At 38.5% G+C, this 21,475-nt stretch overlaps 1 protein-coding gene across 1 annotated transcript in view; it reads left to right on the top strand.

The window, feature by feature from the left end:
• LOC124596565 (ATP-binding cassette sub-family C member 12-like) overlaps nt 1-21,475 on the top strand; it is a 526,900-nt gene that overhangs the window by 425,886 nt on the left and 79,539 nt on the right. The window contains exon 24 of the mRNA XM_047135749.1: nt 647-855. Coding sequence (XP_046991705.1) covers nt 647-855 — 209 coding nt within the window. The remainder of the gene's footprint in view (nt 1-646; nt 856-21,475) is intronic.

A 21,475-nucleotide genomic window follows, 5' to 3' on the forward strand; every position in this document is an offset into this window, starting at 1 on the left:
CATTGAGAATGGCTAGCTTCTAGTTGAAATCTAGCTCTCCACAATAAAATTTAAAAAGGATGACTGATCACTGCAATCTATAATTTACAGTTCAAGTTTCATTGAGAGAGTAAGTTTTCCTAGTGCCAAAAATAGAAATAAAGTTTAGTTGCACAGAAACATTTATCAAAGTTGGTACTGAATTTGTTGTACTGTTTCTCAATACATTCAGTATCAGTCTTTGTACATCCCTGATGTAGAAGATTAGCATATCAAATTATAACCAGTATGTCACAGTTGTTTACACCTTTTAATATATGCAGAAGTGTTGATTACATTATTATTTCTACTGGTTCATGGTATTTGACCCATAAGTAGAGCTGAAGATGAGTTTCAGTTGCTACAGTGAGAGAGATTAGAAAGTCATCACAGACTTAACACTTGGTAGAAGAAAGAATCACAGCCACAATTTTCAACCACAAGAACAGGGATGTTACAAACAATAGGGAAATGTTAACTGTCAAACTCAATAGCAACCTCCCACTAGTGTATGACACCTGTATTCTGGATAACCTTCATAAAAAGTGAATTCAATAAAATTACTCATTTTAATCAAGGCTGTACAGTGTTCATTATCTACTAAATGACTAATTTTTATGTTTTCTAGTGCTGCTCATCACGTTGGTGATGTTAATGATTGCTCTGATGAGAAATCATGAAGTGCTCATAATTAGTGCCCACAAACTCACAGCAACTACCGTGGGTTTCATTTTTATATGTATTAATCTGCTCAGCACCGTCATACAGAATTTAACACAGGACATAGCAGAATATCTCCAGTATTTCAAATATTTTGAAGCTAATTCTAAACTTCAGGTAAGAATTTTAAAATGAATACAGTGGTTCTCAAAATTATTTTCATTTATATTTTCACTTACTGTTAACAATGATACACTTAAAGGGAAACCCACAAAGGGAGCATCAGTTTATAAATATAGATAGATAAAAATGATAAGCAGTTTTCTGCTGCATGTGTTTTCCTTCAAACTAATTATGCATCAGTACATATGATAAGTATTTGTCCCTGTCGTCTGTGTTGGTACAAACTACATTTCCTAAGACACTGAACATATTGTGTAGTTCAATCTGACATACTTTTATTTTCATAAATAAATGTTTATTGCTTAGATTTCCTGATTTCCTTCCTGGTGAGTTGAGTTCATTCTGCCTTGAAGTCTACACTTTTCTCTAGGCTATGATAACTTGAAATTTTAGTAGTATGAACAATTATATTCATCTATGGGTCACTTTTACTATGATGGACATTGTTTGGTATGACAATTTAAGAACAAAAAACATCTCATACACACAGACATTAACATAGTTACATGTCTAGTAACAATGAGCTAGGTAGTTGGCCCTGACCTTATAGTAAAAACCATTGTGGCATTTGACTCAAAGTAATTTAGGAACATTGTGTTAAGCCAAAACAGGATGAACAGATGTGGATTAGAGCCTCCATGCTTCCAAATACAAGGCCAGTCTGTTAAAATCTGTGTACTTCATTTGTCTTATCTTAAGTGAAAAATACCGTTTTGTTTATACACTACCACTCATTAATTTCAATACACCCTGGTATTTCATATTTACAACACAAACCAAACATTATTTCTCACAAAATATAATTATATTAATTTCCACGTACATAATACAATCAAAATCATTATATTTTACATTCATCAGGGTATCCTCCTTTGGATTTAATGACTGCCTCACAGACTCAAGGCATGCGGTCAGTTAGCATTTCTAGGTATCGTGAATCTATATTATTCCACACAACCCCTAAACAATATTCCAGAGATGTTCCTTGCTGGATATATTAACTTCCCTGATACATCTGTCCACTTCATCCTAGACCATTTCAATGGGATTACAATTGGGGCTTTTGGATGTCCATACTATATCATTCATTACTTTCTGTTTTTCCTTTGAAGCAGTGTAGTTCATACAGTACACTGACAGATGTTTTGGGTCATTATCCTGTTGTAAGGTGAACCCTTTCCCTATTAAGTGCAATCTGCTTTTTATTGCACAATACTGAAGTATGCAGTGGTACTGCTTCTGATCCATACATTCTTCTATTTTCACAATGTTGCCAACTCTATCTCCAGCAAAACATTCCCAAACCATAATAGAACCACCACCATGTTTAACTGTAGGTAGAACACACTGCTGGGCTACACTTTCCCCTACAAATCAGCAAACAAATATTCTCCATCTGGTTCCAAACAATCTCAAACTTCGATTCACCAGTGAATAACACCTTCGTCCACTCTTCCAATGTCCAATTACAATGTTTTCTAGCCCATTCAAGCCCCTTCTGTTTATTTATGGGTCTTAGAAGCAGTTTTCTTGCTGTGACACATCCTTTCAAGCCGGCTTCAGTCAGTCTCCTGTATATTGTTGCAACAGATATTGTTGTCATGTTCATTTCTACCAATTATGTACAAATTTGTGGCACTGTGTTGAATCTATTTCTCTTACTGGTAATTCTGATATATTTATCATCACTTTTAGTTGTTTTATGAGGTTGTCCTGGTCATGGTATGTCCTTTTTGCTATCTGTTGTCTTCTGGCAGTGAAGGGTGTATTGCACTCCCCCTATAGACACACTACACTGTTTCACAATTTGGCGAATAGATAATTGGCTAAGTGGTAAAATAACAGCAGGTTTTTCTATGGATATCTCCACTCATGGAGACATACTAATGACGTGCACACCTCAATGTCATGAAGAAACTGACGTGCAGGAACCGCATGTTATGTATCGTAGCAATGTTTGCCATTCGCTGTGGACATCACATCATTTATTTATTTATTTATTTCTTGTTCCGTAGATCCAGTTAGTGAGTCAATCACAAGGATATGGAATGTGTCAAATTGTACAGGTTTCAATATAAACTTACAATAAATACAAGGGCATTTCAATGGCAAATTGTACATAGTTTAAGTAAGACATACTATAAATACAGTAACAGATACAATGTCAGCTAGATAACATAACTACCATTTGACAGAAAAAGGAGTTTCAAATAAAGGTTAAAGATAAGAGCACAAAGTTAAATCAGATATTAGGCCTACAAGAGTAAATACATGTACAGCCAAACAATCACTACAGGGAACAACACAGGTGCACCAGCAAATACGTAAACAAACATATCAGATATGTACATAATGTTTATGTACACAACATTGTTTGTTGGGTACTATTCTATCTCGATGACCACAAACAATAATCATGACATGTGTACAACAGTATTAGACCTTATCTACAGAGAACAAGATGTCATTTACTGGGTGTATTGAAATTAAAGAGCGGTAGTGTACATTCAAGGAAGGAAGGTTTTAATGTAATATGCTAGTGACAGTGTTCATAAATTTCTCCATACACTACACACATGATCAGGCAATATCAGGTTCATGAAAATGATGTTGGGGGATGTTTTAGTTGCGTATTGCGCACTGCAGCTTCCCACTTATTTATTGTTCAGCTAATTCAATCTATACAAGATGCAGACTCTTTAAGTTATTAAATACATTTTTAAGAGGAGTTTACATGCATCTCTGTCTGCTGCTGTCTTCTGCCAGCTTCCCAATTAATCCCTGAAAAGCTGTGTCAGTACCTCTCCATAATGAGTGAGATGTTGAACTCAGAAAGAGGGTACTGTCGATGGGACATATAACCTATAATCTAACCTAATGTAATTTCCAAGGAAGAGGATAAGTAGTTTGTATTATCCATTACAGAGTTTTTGTGTAAAGTTTTTCCAGAAAAGGTGAGGGGTAGTGGGAGGAGGAGTGGGGGGGAGGGGGGGGGGGGGTGTTGGAGAGGAAGAAGAATAAAAAAGTCTAATAGAGCAAAGGTGTGTTGCGAAATTAGACAGGTGTCATATTATTATGTATCGCTACCTTGAGGAGAACCAGCACATCTCTAAAACCTCTAGTTTAGTGAAATCCCCACTTACAGATAGCAACCAAAGTTTCAGTCAACATTTCTCCATGAAATCACATCAGCATTGTCTTTTTCTTTCTAAGTAGCACATACTCAGAGGTAACTTTTCCATACTTTTTCTTTCATTTTGAGTGATAAATTAACCCTAATGGCTTCAATTGTGACACTTTTCTACAAAGAAAACTTCAATTTTAGTTAAAGTGCTTTGACTTGTGACACATAAAAATATAAATTTCAGCTCTTATATCTGTAAAGGGTATGAAATAAATAATTGAATAAAGAAATAATTATAAGAAAATATTTATTTGTAAAAAATACAACATAACACAGCACAAATTATTTGAATCAAATCAAGAAATTAATCAACTCAGTTTTTTGGTTTGTTTTACATTTTACATAAAATAGTTAGCACAGAAAAATTAACCTACAAGTTATTAAAAAAATCAAATTTTGGAACTATATTTTTATGTATTAACTGCAACAGTTCGCCCTTTTCAGCATCTGATACACATTTCTTAGCATTATAGACTTTTGCCAGACACATCTTCTGCTTGTCACTTTCTGATGTTTGTTATCGAGTTGTTTTATGATTATTGGTTAATAATACTACTTTAGAATCTTGTTCACTATAAGAGTTCTTATACATCAACTCATTTGGTTTATCTTGGTCGATCCTAAAAATCTTAACTTCAGAAATATTGAATATTTCTTTGTCAGTATTCCTTGCCTTAATTTTGAAAGTCATAAAAATCATCATAACAAAGATCGTGCTCAGTATATGGCATGCCAGATTTTTTTGCTGACCTTATTAGGCTTACATAATGATGAGGAACATAGATAGGACCAGATTTTCAAGCTGTCCTGATCTGTTCCTCAATATTAGAACGTACACTGTCTTCCCCATTTTGGGTATGCCCAAAGATTAAAAATTTGTGCATTATGGCGTTAATCCACTTGAAAGTCAGTATAGCTTTACAGTACATAGTAATAATGTTTTTATTTTTATTTTGACTGGCACACTTATCTGAATAAAAAATGAGTCATTACCCCTTTCTTGATGCAGTTGTTCTAAATAATGTCATACACAGGAAGTAATTTCAACAGAACCTTGATTTGCTTGTCCTTTGTGCCAAACACAGCAATTAATGTAATTTGTGTTAAGCTGAAAAATTGTGAAATTGAAAATGTTCAGTTTGGAAATGTAGTAAAACATGGAGGCATCACCCACAAGACATGGTAATACAGCTTGTAAGTCATACACTACTACTATATTACTAGATTTCTTATCTTTCTCTTTCTCAATTTGTGACAGATCTTTCTCTTTCAAATGGTTCTCATATTGCACTGCAAATTTTTCTTTTATCTTCATTAGATGCATTTTCAAACTTGGTGCAGAACTCACACTGATCCTTCTTTGGGGTAAAAAGAAGCCAGATTAAATTCTTTGGTAAAAACTGTATAATACATGAGGTACTTACCATACTCCAACTTTTCTTCCCACAAGACATGGTAATACAGCTTGTAAGTCATACACTACTACTATATTACTAGATTTCTTATCTTTCTCTTTCTCAATTTGTGACAGATCTTTCTCTTTCAAATGGTTCTCATATTGCACTGCAAATTTTTCTTTTTCTTCATTAGATGCATTTTCAAACTTGGTGCAGAACTCACACTGATCCTTCTTTGGGGTAAAAAAAAAGCCAGATTGAATTCTTTGGTAAAAACTGTGTAATACATGAGGTACTTACCATACTCCAACTTTTCTTCTTTGCACAGATTTTTAATCTCCATAAAGGTCACTTATTGTTTTACAACCTTCAATGTATTCTTTAGAAGTTCTGGCATGGCAGTAGTGACTAGGAATCTTTGGAATTGAGCTGAAATGTTTCCTAAGGTTTTATTTTATTTCTGTTGACACAGTCAGTTGTTTACCATGTTTTCCCTGTAAATCAGTGGAAATAACTCCTCCTTGAACAGAAATTCTCTGTTCCTCAACAGTTCTAACCATTTGTCCGCTTATACCTAAAGTAGCAGTAAAAGACTGTTTACAAACTCTTGCTTTTTCACTATTATGATCAAAATAAAAAGCAGTGTTAAGATGATGGTGACTATCTTCCTTCTGATAGCGGTTTCTTGGCTGTGTGGTTGTCATGTTAATAGTGATGTAATCACATTGCCTCTGTAAGCCTCCCATTTTCCAGTAACTCTGAAAAATATTTCGTCTCTCTTCATCAGAGAATTTTTTTGAACATCTAAGGTGACACTTTTCCCCACATGGAGGCATCATTTTCTAAGCTTCTCTCATTACTAGAGTCCTTTCAATTGTTCCATTGTCATTTTGTATTTTCTTTGTAGACTTATAATTTTACCACAGTTCCTTAGGATTTTGCTTTTGTTTTTTTGCATTTGCCAACATTCCTCTTTGTCTTTCGAGTTTTATTGTCAGATTTACATGGGAATAACACTTTACTTTTATCTTTTCTTCCCCCTTGTTTAGATTTTGTAATTCTTTGAGCAGATTGTGAATTTGAAGTGGATGATGAGTCACTAGAATAGGCAACAAAGTTAGGGTCAGCATCTGTGTCATCGGAATCAAAATCTTCAAAAAGTCTATCTGCAACACTCTTCAAAAACATGGAGGTATTGTTTTCACCTGGATCACTACAATCGTTTTTAGCAGATGTGTATCTGCTGAGGTTGTTATCATTCTGATCACCAGAATCATTCAAAACGCTACTGCCTTGTAAAACCTCAGTATCACCACAGTGTATTGGAACAGCTGCAATAAACAAAATAAGTAAGTACCTTTCATGTGAATTGCATAAAACGTACTTAACATAATACATGATTTGTCATTGCACAAAACTGACCTTGAGAGCCGGTCATAATATGCTGTACATTTTCTTCAGAATTGTTTGGACGTTGAAGCTCCCAAATTGCAGCATTTTGATCATTTCGTTTAACAGCTAACATGACAATTAGTGGACTTCATGAACTAGCCGACATTGTTGCAACTGAAACAGATTCATCACTATATGTACTTCTTTGTTCAAGAGTGGCACAAGACAAAATATTAGAGCATGACATTACAGTTTCAAAAAAAGGTTATGAATAATTTTTTAGAAGAGTGGCACATCTCAAAATAAAACAGGAAAAGAAATAGTATGTAAACTAATTCTATAAACAAAACTGTCACAATAATTTCCTTGTTAGGCCCTCTGTTGTTCTTGGTGTACATTAACAATTTGCCAAACCATCTGACAGTTGCAGAAATGGTGATGTTCACTGATGACACTAGCATTTTTATAAAAGGATATACTGAGGATGATCTACAGCAGAGTGTCTAGGACAATAAATGAGACAAGAAAATGGTTTAGTGATAATGCTTTGATCATAAATAAGGATAAAACGGTATTGATGAATATCAGTAATATTAAAAGTAAAGCTAGAAGAAGAGTAAAAGCTGAGTTAGGGAACTATGTTATTGCACAAGCTGCATACACAAAATTCCTCAGTATATGGGTGGATGAGCACTTGGGATGGGAAAAGCATTTAAAAGTTTTGAGTAAAAAATTAAGTAAATGCTGCTATGTGCTAAGAATGCTTCGGGAATGCTGCAACACTGAATCATTGCAGTGTGCCTATTATGCTTACATGAACAGTTTGCTTAGATATGGTGTGATCTTCTGGGGAAATACAGGTACGGCAAAACAAGCTTTCAAACTTCAAAAAAAGGGCTGTTAGGATAATGAAAGGGGTTCCCTCCAGAGTGTCATGAAGGGAAATATTTAAAGAATTTAAAATACTGACTCTCCCTAGCTTATACATCTATGAATGTGCATGCTTTCTGAAAACTCACCAGGAATTTTCAACATTAAATAATCAGGTTCATAACCATGAAACAAGGACCAGGGATGATTTTCACAGAGACAGCCACAAAGAGCACTCTACCAAAAAAGTGTAAACTACCAGCCCAAAATACTTTTTAGTGCATTGCCTTCTACAATAAAGAAAATTAAAGAATTTCATAAATTCAAGGTAGATCTTAAACAATTTTTACTAACACACAGTTTCTATAGCATTGAAGAATATCTGAATATGGAAAAGTAATATTATTTATATATACTGATATAAAATATTTGTATTTATTCTCCAAGTTTTTGAAACAAATTAAAGATAAGAAAATATATTGTAATTGTCTACATCCATACAATGTATATTGTTAACGGATGAATAAAGAGATTGATTGATTGATCTCAAAATAAAACATTATTTATCATATAAATGTACTGTGCCTACTTACTTTCACATGGAGAACACAGGCACTATTCAAAATGTGACTCTTTTCTTCCAACATCCGCATGAGCACTGGCCGAATGCTTCTGCACAACTGACAATGCGACACTCTTTTTCCAGTTGTTGGTATAGGTTCTGTTAATGCATCACTGTCATAACTGCTCTCTAGTGGACGAATAATGCCAGTTACGTTTGTGACACTCTTCCACATAGAAGTATTCCCCTTTCTCATTTTGTTGATGACATGAGCGAAAAATCAGCATTTTTCGAGTTGTGCCAATTTTCTTCTAATGTAGCGATATGTACTTGGGTTACATTTTTTTACAAAACTCCTACTTTGTGTTATCGAAGTGATGCTTCATTGTACAGAATGTACTGCTTAATATGTACTTTCTACCTGACATTTTAATTAAGTTGGTTTTAGTTAATTCTTTAATCTCCTCAGGTAGTTTATTGTACAGTTTCATCCCATGGTAGAAGACTTATTTTCAGTTTATGTTTATTCTTTCAGTCCAGATCTCATTCCTTGGTATTGGAGAGGGTCGTATGTGCAATAATTATCTTTTTTGATGTGCATAACAGAGATAAATGTGCTCATATGGTGTAGTTAACATCCCTTTTGTTTTGAACAGATACTTAGAAGGAGGCTGATTACTACTTTTGATCATTGTTCTTAAGACCTTTTCCTGTAGTTTAAAAAATGTTTTGACATTTTCTAAGAATTTTATTTGATTAATTAATTTATTTATTTGTTCAGCTTATGGTTTACTGAATTATAGCATACAAGTATATACATTAATCTGATACTGGATAAGACAATATGAAACAGCAAAATTATATATAAGTCCAGAATAAAATAACAACATACACTACTGGCCATTAAAATTGCGACACCAAGAAGAAATGCAGATGATAAATGGGTATTCATTGGACAAATATATTATACTAGAACTGACATGTGATTTCATTTTCACGCAGTTTGGGTGCATGGATCCTGAGAAATCGGTACCCAGAACAACCACCTCTGGCTGTACTAATGGCCCTGATATGCCTGGACATTGAGTCAGACAGAGCTTGGATGGTGTGTACAGGTACAGCTGGCCATGCAGTTTCAACACAATACCACAGTTCATCAAGAGTAGTGACTGGCATATTGTGACGAGCCAGTTGCTCGGCCGCCGTTGACCAGACGTTTTCAATTGGTGAGAGATCTGGAGAATGTGCTGGCAAGGTCAGCAGTCGAACATTTTCTGTATCCAGAAAGGCCCGCACAGGACGTGCAACATGCAGTCGTGCATTATTCTGCTGAAATGTAGGGTTTCGCAGGGATTGAATGAGGGGTAGAGCCACAAGTGGTAACACATCTGAAATGTAATGTCCACTGTTCAAAGCTCCATCAAAGCGAACAAGAGGTGACCGAGATGTATAACCAATGGCTCCCCATACCACCACGCAGGGTGATATGCCAGAATGGCTTCCAATGTGCGTTCACCACGATGTCACTAAACACGGATGCAACCATCATGATGCTGTAAACAGAACCTGGATTCATTAAAAAAAATGACATTTTGCCATTCATGCACCAAGGTTCGTCATTGAGTACACCATCGCAGGCGCTCCTGTCTGTGATGCAGCATCAAGGGTAACTGCAGCCATGATCTCCTAGCTGGTAGTCCATGCTACTGCAAATGTCGTCGAACTGTTCATGCAGATGGTTGTTGTCTTGCAAACATCCCCATCTGTTGACTCAGGGATCGAGATGTAGCTGCACGATCCATTACAGCCATGCGGATAAGATGCCTGTCATCTCGACTGCTAGTCATATGAGACTGTTGGGATCCAGCATGGCGTTCCATATTACCCTCCTGAACCCACCAATTCCATATTCTGCTAACAGTCACTAGATCTTGAGCAACCCGAGCAGCAATGTCCCGATATGATAAACCGCAATCACGATAGGCTACAAGTTGGAAACGTGATGGTAAACATTTCTCCTCCTTACACGAGGCATCACAACAACGTTTCACCAGGCAACGCTGGTCAACTGCTGTTTGTGTATGAGAAATCGGTTGGAAACTTTCTTCATGTCAGTACGTTGTAGATGTCACCACTGGTGCCAACCTTGTGTGTCTGCCCTGAAAAGCTAATCATTTGCATATCACAGCATCTTCTTCCTGTCGGTTAAATTTCATGTCTGTAGCACATCATCTTCGTGGTGTAGCAAATTTAATGGCCAGTAGTGTAGAAAGTGTAGATTGCAACACACCAGATGGAGAAGCTGTAGAATCACAGACAGGCACAATGAAAACAAAAACCATCCAAACAGGCCTTGAAGGCCCAATGGTACCAACCAGATGTCATGTCATGTCATCCTCAGCATCAGCGAAGGTGGATACAGAGTGGCATGTGGTCAGCACACTGCTCTTCTAGACAGTGTCAGTTTTCAAAGCTGGTGCCACTACTTCTCAATTAAGTAGCTCCTCAATTAGCTTCATAAGTGCTGTGCTGAGTGCACCCTGCTTGCCAACAGCTCTCAGCAGACCTGAATGGCAACCCATCCAAGTGCTAGCCAAGCCCGACAGCGTTTGACTTCATTAATTTGATGGGAACTGTTGTTACCACTTTGGCAAGGACATTGGAAGGCATGACGAGAAAAAGAGTGCTAAAATTTTGCACTAAGTCTTTCTTCCAGAATAGAAAAAAACACACCCACTCACACAAGAAGAACTCACACACATATGCCCACTTTCTCTGGATCTGGATTTCCACTGCAACTGCATCTGACATGAGCAGCAATCTGCAGGGATGGGTGGTGGGGATAAGGAGGGGGTATGAGGTGAACAGGGGCAGGAATAGCAGGATACAGGTGGAGGAATATGCTGTACTGCCTGTGGGGCTACACCAGGCATGGCCTTCTCCTCAATAGGAAAGGGAAGGGAAAACTGTCTGGGTTGATTGCAGAAAACTTAAGGGGGGACACTGGCACAAGTGGTAAAATACCAGTGGTCACAGGTGTCAGAGCGATGCCTTTTTCAGGATAGGGAAGGGGGAAAGAAAACGAGTTTTGAGAGAGATTGGCAGACACACTCAGTTTGAGAAAACAGATGAACAGGAGTCAGATTTTATCATACAGCCTCCATTTAAACAGTGTCTAACAGAAAGTAATCAGAAACTGGCAGTTCATCTTTGCCAAAGCAGTTACAATCCCATTAGTATGCAGTATCAGTCATCTTTATTACACCAGAACATTCCGGGACTTAGAAATAAAGTTGATGAACTACTCACTTGTATCGATGAAATGAATTCATCTAACCAAATTGACATAATCTGCCTCTCTGAACATCAAGTGACCACTGATATAGATATGTTAGACATTTCAGGATTTAAGCTAGCTTCCTACTTCTGCAGAGCAGATATGGATGGAGGAGGAGTTGCCACTTTTATCAAAAACTGCCATAAATTCAGGAACATTGACATTAATAAGTTCTGTTTAGAGCAGCATCTAGAAGCATGTGCAACAGAAGTAGAGTTCCATAACAGATCCTATATAATAATAACTATTTACCGAGCACCTGCAGGAAATTATAATCTATTCTTAGATCATCTAGAAGCTCTTTTGGGTTATTTAACAGGAAGAAACAAAGAAATCTTGATTGCTGGTGACTTTAATACAGATTTTCTAATGCAATCTTCCAGTAAACATTCACTGCAGTTAGTAATGTTGTCTTTCAATCTAACTCACACTGTAAACTTTCCAACTAGGATCACTAAATCCTCAAGGACAGCCATTGATAACATTTTTATAGACAAATCAAAGGAACAAAATCATATCATAAAACCTGTTATAAATGGACTATCAGATCATGACATGCAGCTCCTTGTTTTAGATGTAAATTCTAAGCAGATTATCAAGACTGCTAAATCTGACTACAGGAGAGTAGTCAATCAACCAAAAATTGAGTGTTTTAGAAAACTGCTCAAAGATATGAACTGGAAAGATGTTTATAGTGCTCATGACATGAATGAAAAATATAACACATTCATGAACAATGTCAGTGCCATGTTTGAAAACTGTTTTCCTCTAAAAGTTACTCAAATTAAACAGAAGTCTTTAATAAAACCATGGATTACACAAGGAATAAAGATTTCCTGTAAGACAAAAAGGAAAATGTATCTGTCGACCAAGAATAGCTCCAATGCTGATGATTTAGCTAAATACAAGGAATACTGTAAAACATTAAAAAAAGTAATTCAGACGTCTAAACAAATGCACTACGAGAAGAAGATAGCAATATCAGGGAACAAAATAAAAACAATATGGGATATAGTGAAAGAGCAGACTGGTAGAACCAGAAAGGAACGGGAGCAAATAACACTAAGGGTAGATGGCACATTGGTAACTGATGGGCATAGTGTGGCAAATCTATTTAACAAGTACATTATATCCGTTACTGATAGAATGGGACTTTCAGGATCAGTAAATAATGCCCTTGAATATTATGAAACTAGCCTTCACAAATAGCTTCAAGTGCATGAATATATCACTCACTTCACCAAAAGAAATAACTTCCATAATAAAATCTTTAAAAACAAAGCATTCTAGTGGGTACGATGAAATATCAACAAAGTTAATTAAGGCATGTTCTTGTGAGTTTAGTACAATTCTAAGTTACTTGTGTAACCAGTCAATTATAACTGGGACATTTCCTGACTGGTAAAATATGCAGATGTTAAGCCTCTATTCAAGAAAGGGGATAAAGAGATACCATCAAACTACAGACCGATTTCACTTTTGACAGCATTCTCAAAAATTTTAGAAAAAGTAATGTACAGGCAGCTGCTCGACCATCTGACCACAAATAACATATTATCAAGAACACAGTTTGGATTTCTGAAGGGTTCTGATATTGAGAAGGCTATTTTCACCTATAGTGAAAATGTACTTAATTCATTAAATAACAAATTACAAGCAGCAGGTATTTTCCGTGATTTGTCAAAGGCATTTGATTGTGTGAACCACAACATCCTTTTAAGTAAATTAGAATTCTATGGTGTCGCGGGCAGTGCTGCAAAATTGTTCAAGTCATACCTTACTAACAGGAAACAAAGGGTGTCAGTGCAAGGGACTAGTGAATTAAGTCATCAGTCATCATCAGAATGGGAAGAAGTTACATGTGGTGTCCCACAAGGATCCATCTTAGGGCCATTGCTTTTTCTTGTGTACATTAATGGTCTCTCATTAGTTACACTGCCAGAAGCAGAGTTCGTTTTGCTTGCAGATGACACAAGTATTGCAATAAATAGTATGTCAAGTGTAGTTCTAGAAATATCTGCTAATGATATTTTCATGGATATTAATAAATAGTTTAAAGCCAATTCACTGACATTAAACTTCGATAAGACTTACTATATGCAATTCAGAACTGTAAGAGGTTTCCACCCAGTATATGCATAAAATACGAAGAAGAGCAGATAGAAGAGGTTGACAGTCTTAAATTCCTGGGATTACAACTTGATAATAAATTCAGTTGGGAAGAGCACACCACAGAACTGCAGAAACGCCTTAACAAATCTGTATTTGCAATTCGAGTGTTAGCAGATATAGGCGACATAAAAATGAAAAAGCTTGCATACTTTGCCTACTTTCATTCCATAATGTCATATGGTATAATATAATCTTCAAGTCAAACAAAAGTTTTCAGAGTCCAAAAGCGTGTAATACGTATTATTTGTGGAGTAAATTCACGGACGTCCTGTAGAAACCTCTTCAAAGAACTGGGTATACTAACTACTGCCTCTCAGTATAATTACTCATTAATGAAATTTGTCCTAAACAATATATCTCTTTTTCCAACAAACAGCTCAGTTCATACATACAATACCAGGAACAAAAATGATCTGCACAAGGACTTAAAAGCACTTACTTTAGTTCAAAAAGGGGTCCACTACTCAGGAACACTCATCTTCAATAATTTGCCAGTAAACATAAAAAATTTAGTTACAAATAAAGATCAGTTTAAAAGGAGCCTGAAAGACTTACTAGTGGCCAACTCCTTCTACTCCATTGACGAATTTTTTAATAGAGACAAATGATGTATTGTATATATTCATCATCTTGTGGTGCAGTTCTTCTTGTTGTCTCTGTGCTTGCTAAGAAAATGGGATGAGGAGTTCCGCCTTATGCAAGACACCTTTTTTCTTTTGTTTCACCCATACATGTTTCAGCACTTTTGTGCTATCATCAGTGGGTTCTATTTTTATTTTTAACTTACATTATATTATTGTCCTCTTGTTTTGGTAGCTGTTATGCTACACAATATACAACATGTCGTAGTTTTGAAGTTGTGGTACGTTTTCCTGTTTTGTTAGCGAAGTAAATGGGCTTACTTCTTTGCCTGTGTTCGTGTGGTAATGCAGTTTTTCGATTACTCAAAACGTAGGTGGAGTTATCGCTGCCATTACGTGTTGTTGTCACACGTAATGGCAGCGATAACTCCACCTACGTTTTGAGTAATCGAAAAACTGCATTACCACACGAACACAGGCAAAGAGGTAAGCCCATTTACTTTGCTAACAAAACAGGAAAACATACCACAACTACATGTTGTATATTCTGTAGCATAACAGCTACCAAAACAAGAGGACAATAATATAATGTAAGTTAAAAATAAAAATAGAACCCACTGATGATAGCACAAAAGTGCTGAAACATGTATGGGTGAAACAAAAGAAAAAAGGTGTCTTGCATAAGGCGGAACTCCTCATCCCATGTATATATTCATACTATTAGTATTGTTATTTCAGCTTAAAAAAAAAGAAAAAAAAAAAAAAAAAAAAAAAAACATAAATTGACATGTTCCACATCCACGAGGATCTCCTCAGCATGGGTCAATGGGACGAAAAACTAATCTAATCTGGGAGATAAAGGGAAAGGGGGGGGGGGGGAGGGGGAGAGAGAGAGAGAGAGAGAGAGAGAGAGAAATAGAGAGAATGGGAAAAGAATGGTTCAAATGGCTCTGAGCACTATGGGACTTAACAGCTGTGGTCATCAGTCCCCTAGAACTTAGAACTACTTAAACCTAACTAACCTAAGGACATCACACACATCCATGCCCGAGGCAGGATTCGAACCTGCGACCATAGCAGTCGCGTGGTTCCGGACTGCGCGCCTAGAACCGCGAGACCACTGCGGCCGGCAGAATGATAAAAGACTGGTAGATTCATTGGTGGGATAGAAAGCATGTGTAGCACTGAAATGGGAGTGGGGAAGGGGATAGATAGGTGGAGAACAGGGACTATTGAATGTAGATGCCAGTGGATTTACAGGAATGAATGAAATGTAGGGAAAGTGGAGAACAGGGACTATTGAATGTAGAGGCCAGTGGATTTACAGGAATGAATGATATGTTGTAGGGAAAGTTCCCACCAGTGCATTTTGGAAAATCTGGTGTTGTTAGATAGAAACCAGATGATGCAGGCTATGTGGCAGTCATTAAAGTGAAGCACATCATATTGATCAGCATCTTCAGTGACTGTTTGGTCCAGCTGTCTCTTGGTCACATTTTGGTGGTGACCATTGAAGAGAACAGACAGCTTGTTAGTTTTGATGCCCACATAGAAAGCAGCACAGTGGTTAGACCTTAGTTTGTAGATCACATGGTTACTTTCACAGGTTGCCCTGCATTTGATGGGGCAGGAGGTGCCTGGGATGGGACTGGAGCAGGTGGTAGTGGGAGGATGTATGAGATAGCTCTTGCATTTATGTCAATAGCAGGAATATCAGCCAAGGGGCAAGGGGTTGGAAACAGGATTGCAGTAGGGATGGACTAGGAATGTGTGTAGGTTTGATGGATTTCAGAATACAACTGTTGGAAGGGTTGGGGGAATATTCTTCATTTCAGGGCATGATCAGAAGTAGTTGACATCCTGGCAGAGAATGTGATTCAGTTGCTCCAGTCCTGATTCATGAGAGGAGTGCTCATTTGTGGGCAGATAGTGGTTGTGTGGGAGGTGGTATGTGACTAGAGAGACAAGACATGGAAGATCTGTCTCTAGATAAGGTTGGGAGAATAATACTGATGTGAGAAGGCCACAGTGAGGCTCCTGGCATATTTGGAGAGGCACTGCTCCTTGTTACAGATGTGACAACAATGAATGGCTAGATTGTATGGAAGGGCTATTTCATTGCCTCAGTTCAGTAATCACAAAGATAATGAAATATAGAAGTTTTTTGACATTGCTGTCAGCGTCAACTGATGTATATAAATGTACAATTAAGCAGGAGAACAGAATTGTAGATAGGCTATTCCCAAGTTGGCCAATGGCCTTGCCACAGTGGTAACACCAGTTCCCATAAGACCACCAAGGTTAAATGCTGTTGGGCTGGGTTAGCACTTGGATGGGTGACCATCCAGTGTGCTGAGTGCTGTTGGCAAGCGGGATGCACTCAGCCCTAGTGAGGCAAACTGAGGAGCTACTTGATCAGCTCCGGTCCCATAAACTGACATACAGCTGGGAGAGTGGTGTGCTGACTGCATGCCCCTCCATATCTGCATCCAGTGACACCTGTGGGCCGAGAATGACATGGTGGCTGCTTGGTACTTTTCGGCCTTCAATGGCCTATTCGGGTGGATGTTCCCACCCCCCACCCTCCCTCCAAGTTCACTGCAGCAGTCATTAAAAGAAAATTTCTCATAGATATAAATGGCATAGCTTGTAGTCCAGCAAAATTCGGTGTAGGACTCCTACAGAACTTTGGTGTTTCCAGGTTTATGGAAAAATCATTAACTTGTTAACAATGGATTATTGTAGTGTATTCAACAACTCAGCTCACTCAGTAATATGATCTTGTTCATTCACATAATAAATGGCACTGGTTAATAATGACCACTTTCAAATTAAACACTGCTTTTAAGATTTCTTCTCCTACTGATGCATTAGAAATGTCAACATTCTTGATAAAGTCTTATTTGGCCATTGTCAACTCACAAAACAAAATCCACATAATCTAACATAAAAGCAAGTCACAGACTTGGCTTCATACCACCTTTCTTTTCCAAACACTTCCCAGAGCTATCTAGACACATTTATATTACAGTAAGCAAAGACAGCATGCTTTGTCAGTGCAAAGAGTTTGTAATGTAATGAAGTTTCATGATTTTGGTAATGTGAAATATATAATTATCTGCTGGTCACTATGAAAGAAACAAATCCAATTTCACAGGATAATTAATATACTGTAACATAAAAATGAAAGAAATGGATTTCCAAAATTGGAATGTTTCCCTAACACACACACAAAATTCAAGCTTTCGCAACCAATGGTTGCTTCATCAGGAAAGAGGGAAGGAGAGGGAAAGACGAAAGGATGTGGGTTTTAAGGGAGAGGGCAAGGAGTCATTCCAATCCCGGGAGCGGAAAGACTTACCTTAGGGGGAAAAAAAGATAGGTATACACTCGCGCGCGCACACACACACACACACACACACACACACACACACACACACACATATCCATCTGCACATATACAGACAAAGCAGACATTTGTAAAGGCCTTTAATGCATGATGTTTAACTTTATTATCTCTTTCTACTAACTCTATTCATAATACATTTTGCAGACAGCATCCACATATGATATTGAATGTACCTACAAAATTATATCATTGTATGATACTTAATGCAGGAAGTATGACATCATAAACACTAAACATCTGAGCAGATGTTATGGGATACAGGCATGGATGCACAGCTATAAATAAATACCTGGGCAAAGCCAAGTTTCTCTGATAGTGTTATAATAAATACTTATGTTCCATAGGGACATACATCAATAGTAGATGATGATACATCTCTGTCAAATGAACCATTTGATACCATTCATATTCTGATGATGTATCTTTGAAAATTGCATATCTTATGTCTATATACAATAGAGGGAATCATTCCACGTGGGAAAAATATATCTATAAACAAAGATGATGTGACTTACCAAACGAAGGCGCTGGCAGGTCAATAGACACACAAACAAACACAAACATCACACAAAATTCAAGCTTTCGCAACCAACGGTTGCTTCGTCAGGAAAGAGGGAAGGAGAGGGAAAGACGAAAGGATGTGGGTTTTAAGGAAGAGGGTAAGGAGTCGTTCCAATCCCGGGAGCAGAAAGACTTATCTTAGGGGGAAAAAAGGAAGGGTATACACTCGCACACACACACATATCCATCCACACATATACAGACACAAGCAGACATATTCAAAGGCAAAGAGTTTGGGCAGAGATGTCAGTCGAGGTGGAAGTGCAGAGGCAAAGAGGATGTTGAATGACAGGTGAGGTATGAGTGGCGGCAACTTGAAATTAGCGGAGATTAAGACCTTGTGGATAACGAGAAGAGAGGATATATTGAAGGGCAAGTTCCCATCTCCGGAGTTCAGATAGGTTGGTGTTAGTGGGAAGTATCCAGATAACCCGGACGGTGTAACACTGTGCCAAGCTGTGCTGGCCGTGCACCAAGGCATGTTTAGCCACAGGGTGATCCTCATTATCAACAAACACTGTCTGCCTGTGTCCATTCATGCGAATGGACAGTTTGTTGCTGGTCATTCCCACATAGAATGCGTCACAGTGTAGGCAGGTCAGTTGGTAAATCACTTGGGTGCTTTCACACGTGGCTCTGCCTTTGATCGTGTACAATCTGTTACCCCCAGAAACCATCCTTGTAACCATTGATGCCACTTCCTTATACACAAATATTCCGCATGTCCAGGGCTTCGCAGCGATGGAGCACTTCCTTTCACGCCGATCACCTGCCACCCTACCTAAAACCTCTTTCCTCATTACCTTAGCCAGCTTCATCCTGACTCACAACTTCTTCACTTTTGAAGGCCAGACATACCAACAATTAAAGGGAACAGCCATGGGTGCCAGGATGGCCCCCTCGTACGCCAACCTATTCATGGGTCACTTAGAGGAAGCCTTCTTTGTTACCCAGGCCTGCCAACCCAAAGTTTGGTACAGATTTATTGATGACATCTTCATGATCTGGACTCACAGTGCAGAAGAACTCCAGAATTTCCTCTCCAACTTCAACTCCTTTGTTTCCATCAGATTCACCTGGTCCTACTCCAAATCCCATGCCACTTTCCTTGACATTGTTCTCCATCTGTCCAATGGCCAGCTTCACATGTCCGTCCACATCAAACCCACCAACAAGCAACAGTACCTCCACTATGACAGCTGCCACCCATTCCACATCAAATGGTCCCTTCCCTACAGCCTAGGTCTTCGTTGCAAACGAATCTGCTCCAGTCCGGAATCCCCAAACCAATACACCAACAACCTGATAACAGCTTTCGCATCCCGCAACTACCCTCCTGACCTGGTACAGAAGCAAATAACCAGAGCCACTTCCTCATCCCCTCAAACCCAGAACCTCCCACAGAAGAACCACAAAAGTGCCCCACTTGTGACAGGATACTTTCCGGGACTGGATCGGACTCTGAATGTGGCTCTCCAGTAGGGATACGACTTCCTCAAATCCTGCCCTGAAATGAGATCCATCCTTCATGAAATCCTCCCCACTCCACCAAGAGTGTCATTCCGCCATCCACCTAACCTTCATAAGCTCTTAGTTCATCCCTATGAAATCCCCAAACCACCTTCCCTACCCTCTGGCTCCTACCCTTGTAACCGCCCCCGGTGTAAAACCTGTCCCATGCACCCTCCCACCACCACCTACTCCAGTCCTGTAACCTGGAAGGTGTACACGATCAAAGGCAGAGCCACATGTGAAAGCACCCACGTGATTTACCAACTGACCTGCCTACACTGTGATTCATTCTATGTGGGAATGACCAGCAACAAACTGTCCATTCGCATGAGTGGACACAGGCAGACAGTGTTTGTTGGTAATGAGGATCACCCTGTGGCTAAACATGCCTTGGTGCACGGTCATCACGTCTTGGCACAGTGTTACACCGTCCGGGTTATCTGGATACATCTCACTAACACCAACCTATCCGAACTCTGGAGATGGGAACTTGCCCTTCAATATATCCTCTCTTCTCGTTATCCACCAGGCCTCAATCTCCGCTAATTTCAAGTTGCCGCCACTCATACCTCACCTGTCATTCAACATCATCTTTGCCTCTGCACTTCCGCCTCGACTGACATCTCTGCCCAAACTCTTTGTCTTTAAATATGTCTGCTTGTGTCTGTATATGTGTGGATGGATATGTGTGTTTGCGAGTGTATACCCTTCCTTTTTTCCCCCTAAGGTAGGTCTTTCCGCTCCCGGGGTTGGAATGACTCCTTACCCTCTCCCTTAAAACCCACATCCTTTCGTCTTTCCCTCTCCTTCCCTCTTTCCTGACGAAGCAACCGTTGGTTGTGAAAGCTTGAATTTTGTGTGATGTTTGTGTTTGTTTGTGTGTCTATCGACCTGCCAGCGCTTTCGTTTGGTAAGTCACATCATCTTTGTTTTTAGATATATTTTTCCCATGTGGAATGTTCCCTCTATTTTATATATATATATATATATATATATATATATATATATATATATAGAGGGAAACATTCCACGTGGGAAAAATATATCTAAAAAGAAAGATGATGAAACTTACCAAACAAAAGCGCTGGCAGGTCGATAGACACACAAACAAACACAAACATACACACAAAATTCTAGCTTTCGCAACCAATGGTTGCCTCGTCAGGAAAGAGGGAAGGAGAAGGAAAGACAAAAGGATATGGGTTTTAAGGGAGAGGGTAAGGAGTCATTCCAATCCCGGGAGCGGAAAGACTTACCTTAGGGGGAAAAAAGGACAGGTATACACTCGCACACACACACATATCCATCCACACATACACAGACACAAGCAGACAAGCAGATGTCTGCTTGTGTCTGTGTATGTGTGGATGGATATGTGTGTGTGTGCGAGTGTATACCTGTCCTTTTTTCCCCCTAAGGTAAGTCTTTCCGCTCCCGGGATTGGAATGACTCCTTACCCTCTCCCTTAAAACCCATATCCTTTTGTCTTTCCTTCTCCTTCCCTCTTTCCTGACGAGGCAACCATTGGTTGCGAAAGCTAGAATTTTGTGTGTATGTTTGTGTTTGTTTGTGTGTCTATCGACCTGCCAGCGCTTTTGTTTGGTAAGTTTCATCATCTTTCTTTATATATATATATA

Source organism: Schistocerca americana, chromosome 2, assembly GCF_021461395.2.
Source record: "Schistocerca americana isolate TAMUIC-IGC-003095 chromosome 2, iqSchAmer2.1, whole genome shotgun sequence".
NCBI classification, from domain to species: domain Eukaryota; kingdom Metazoa; phylum Arthropoda; class Insecta; order Orthoptera; family Acrididae; genus Schistocerca; species Schistocerca americana.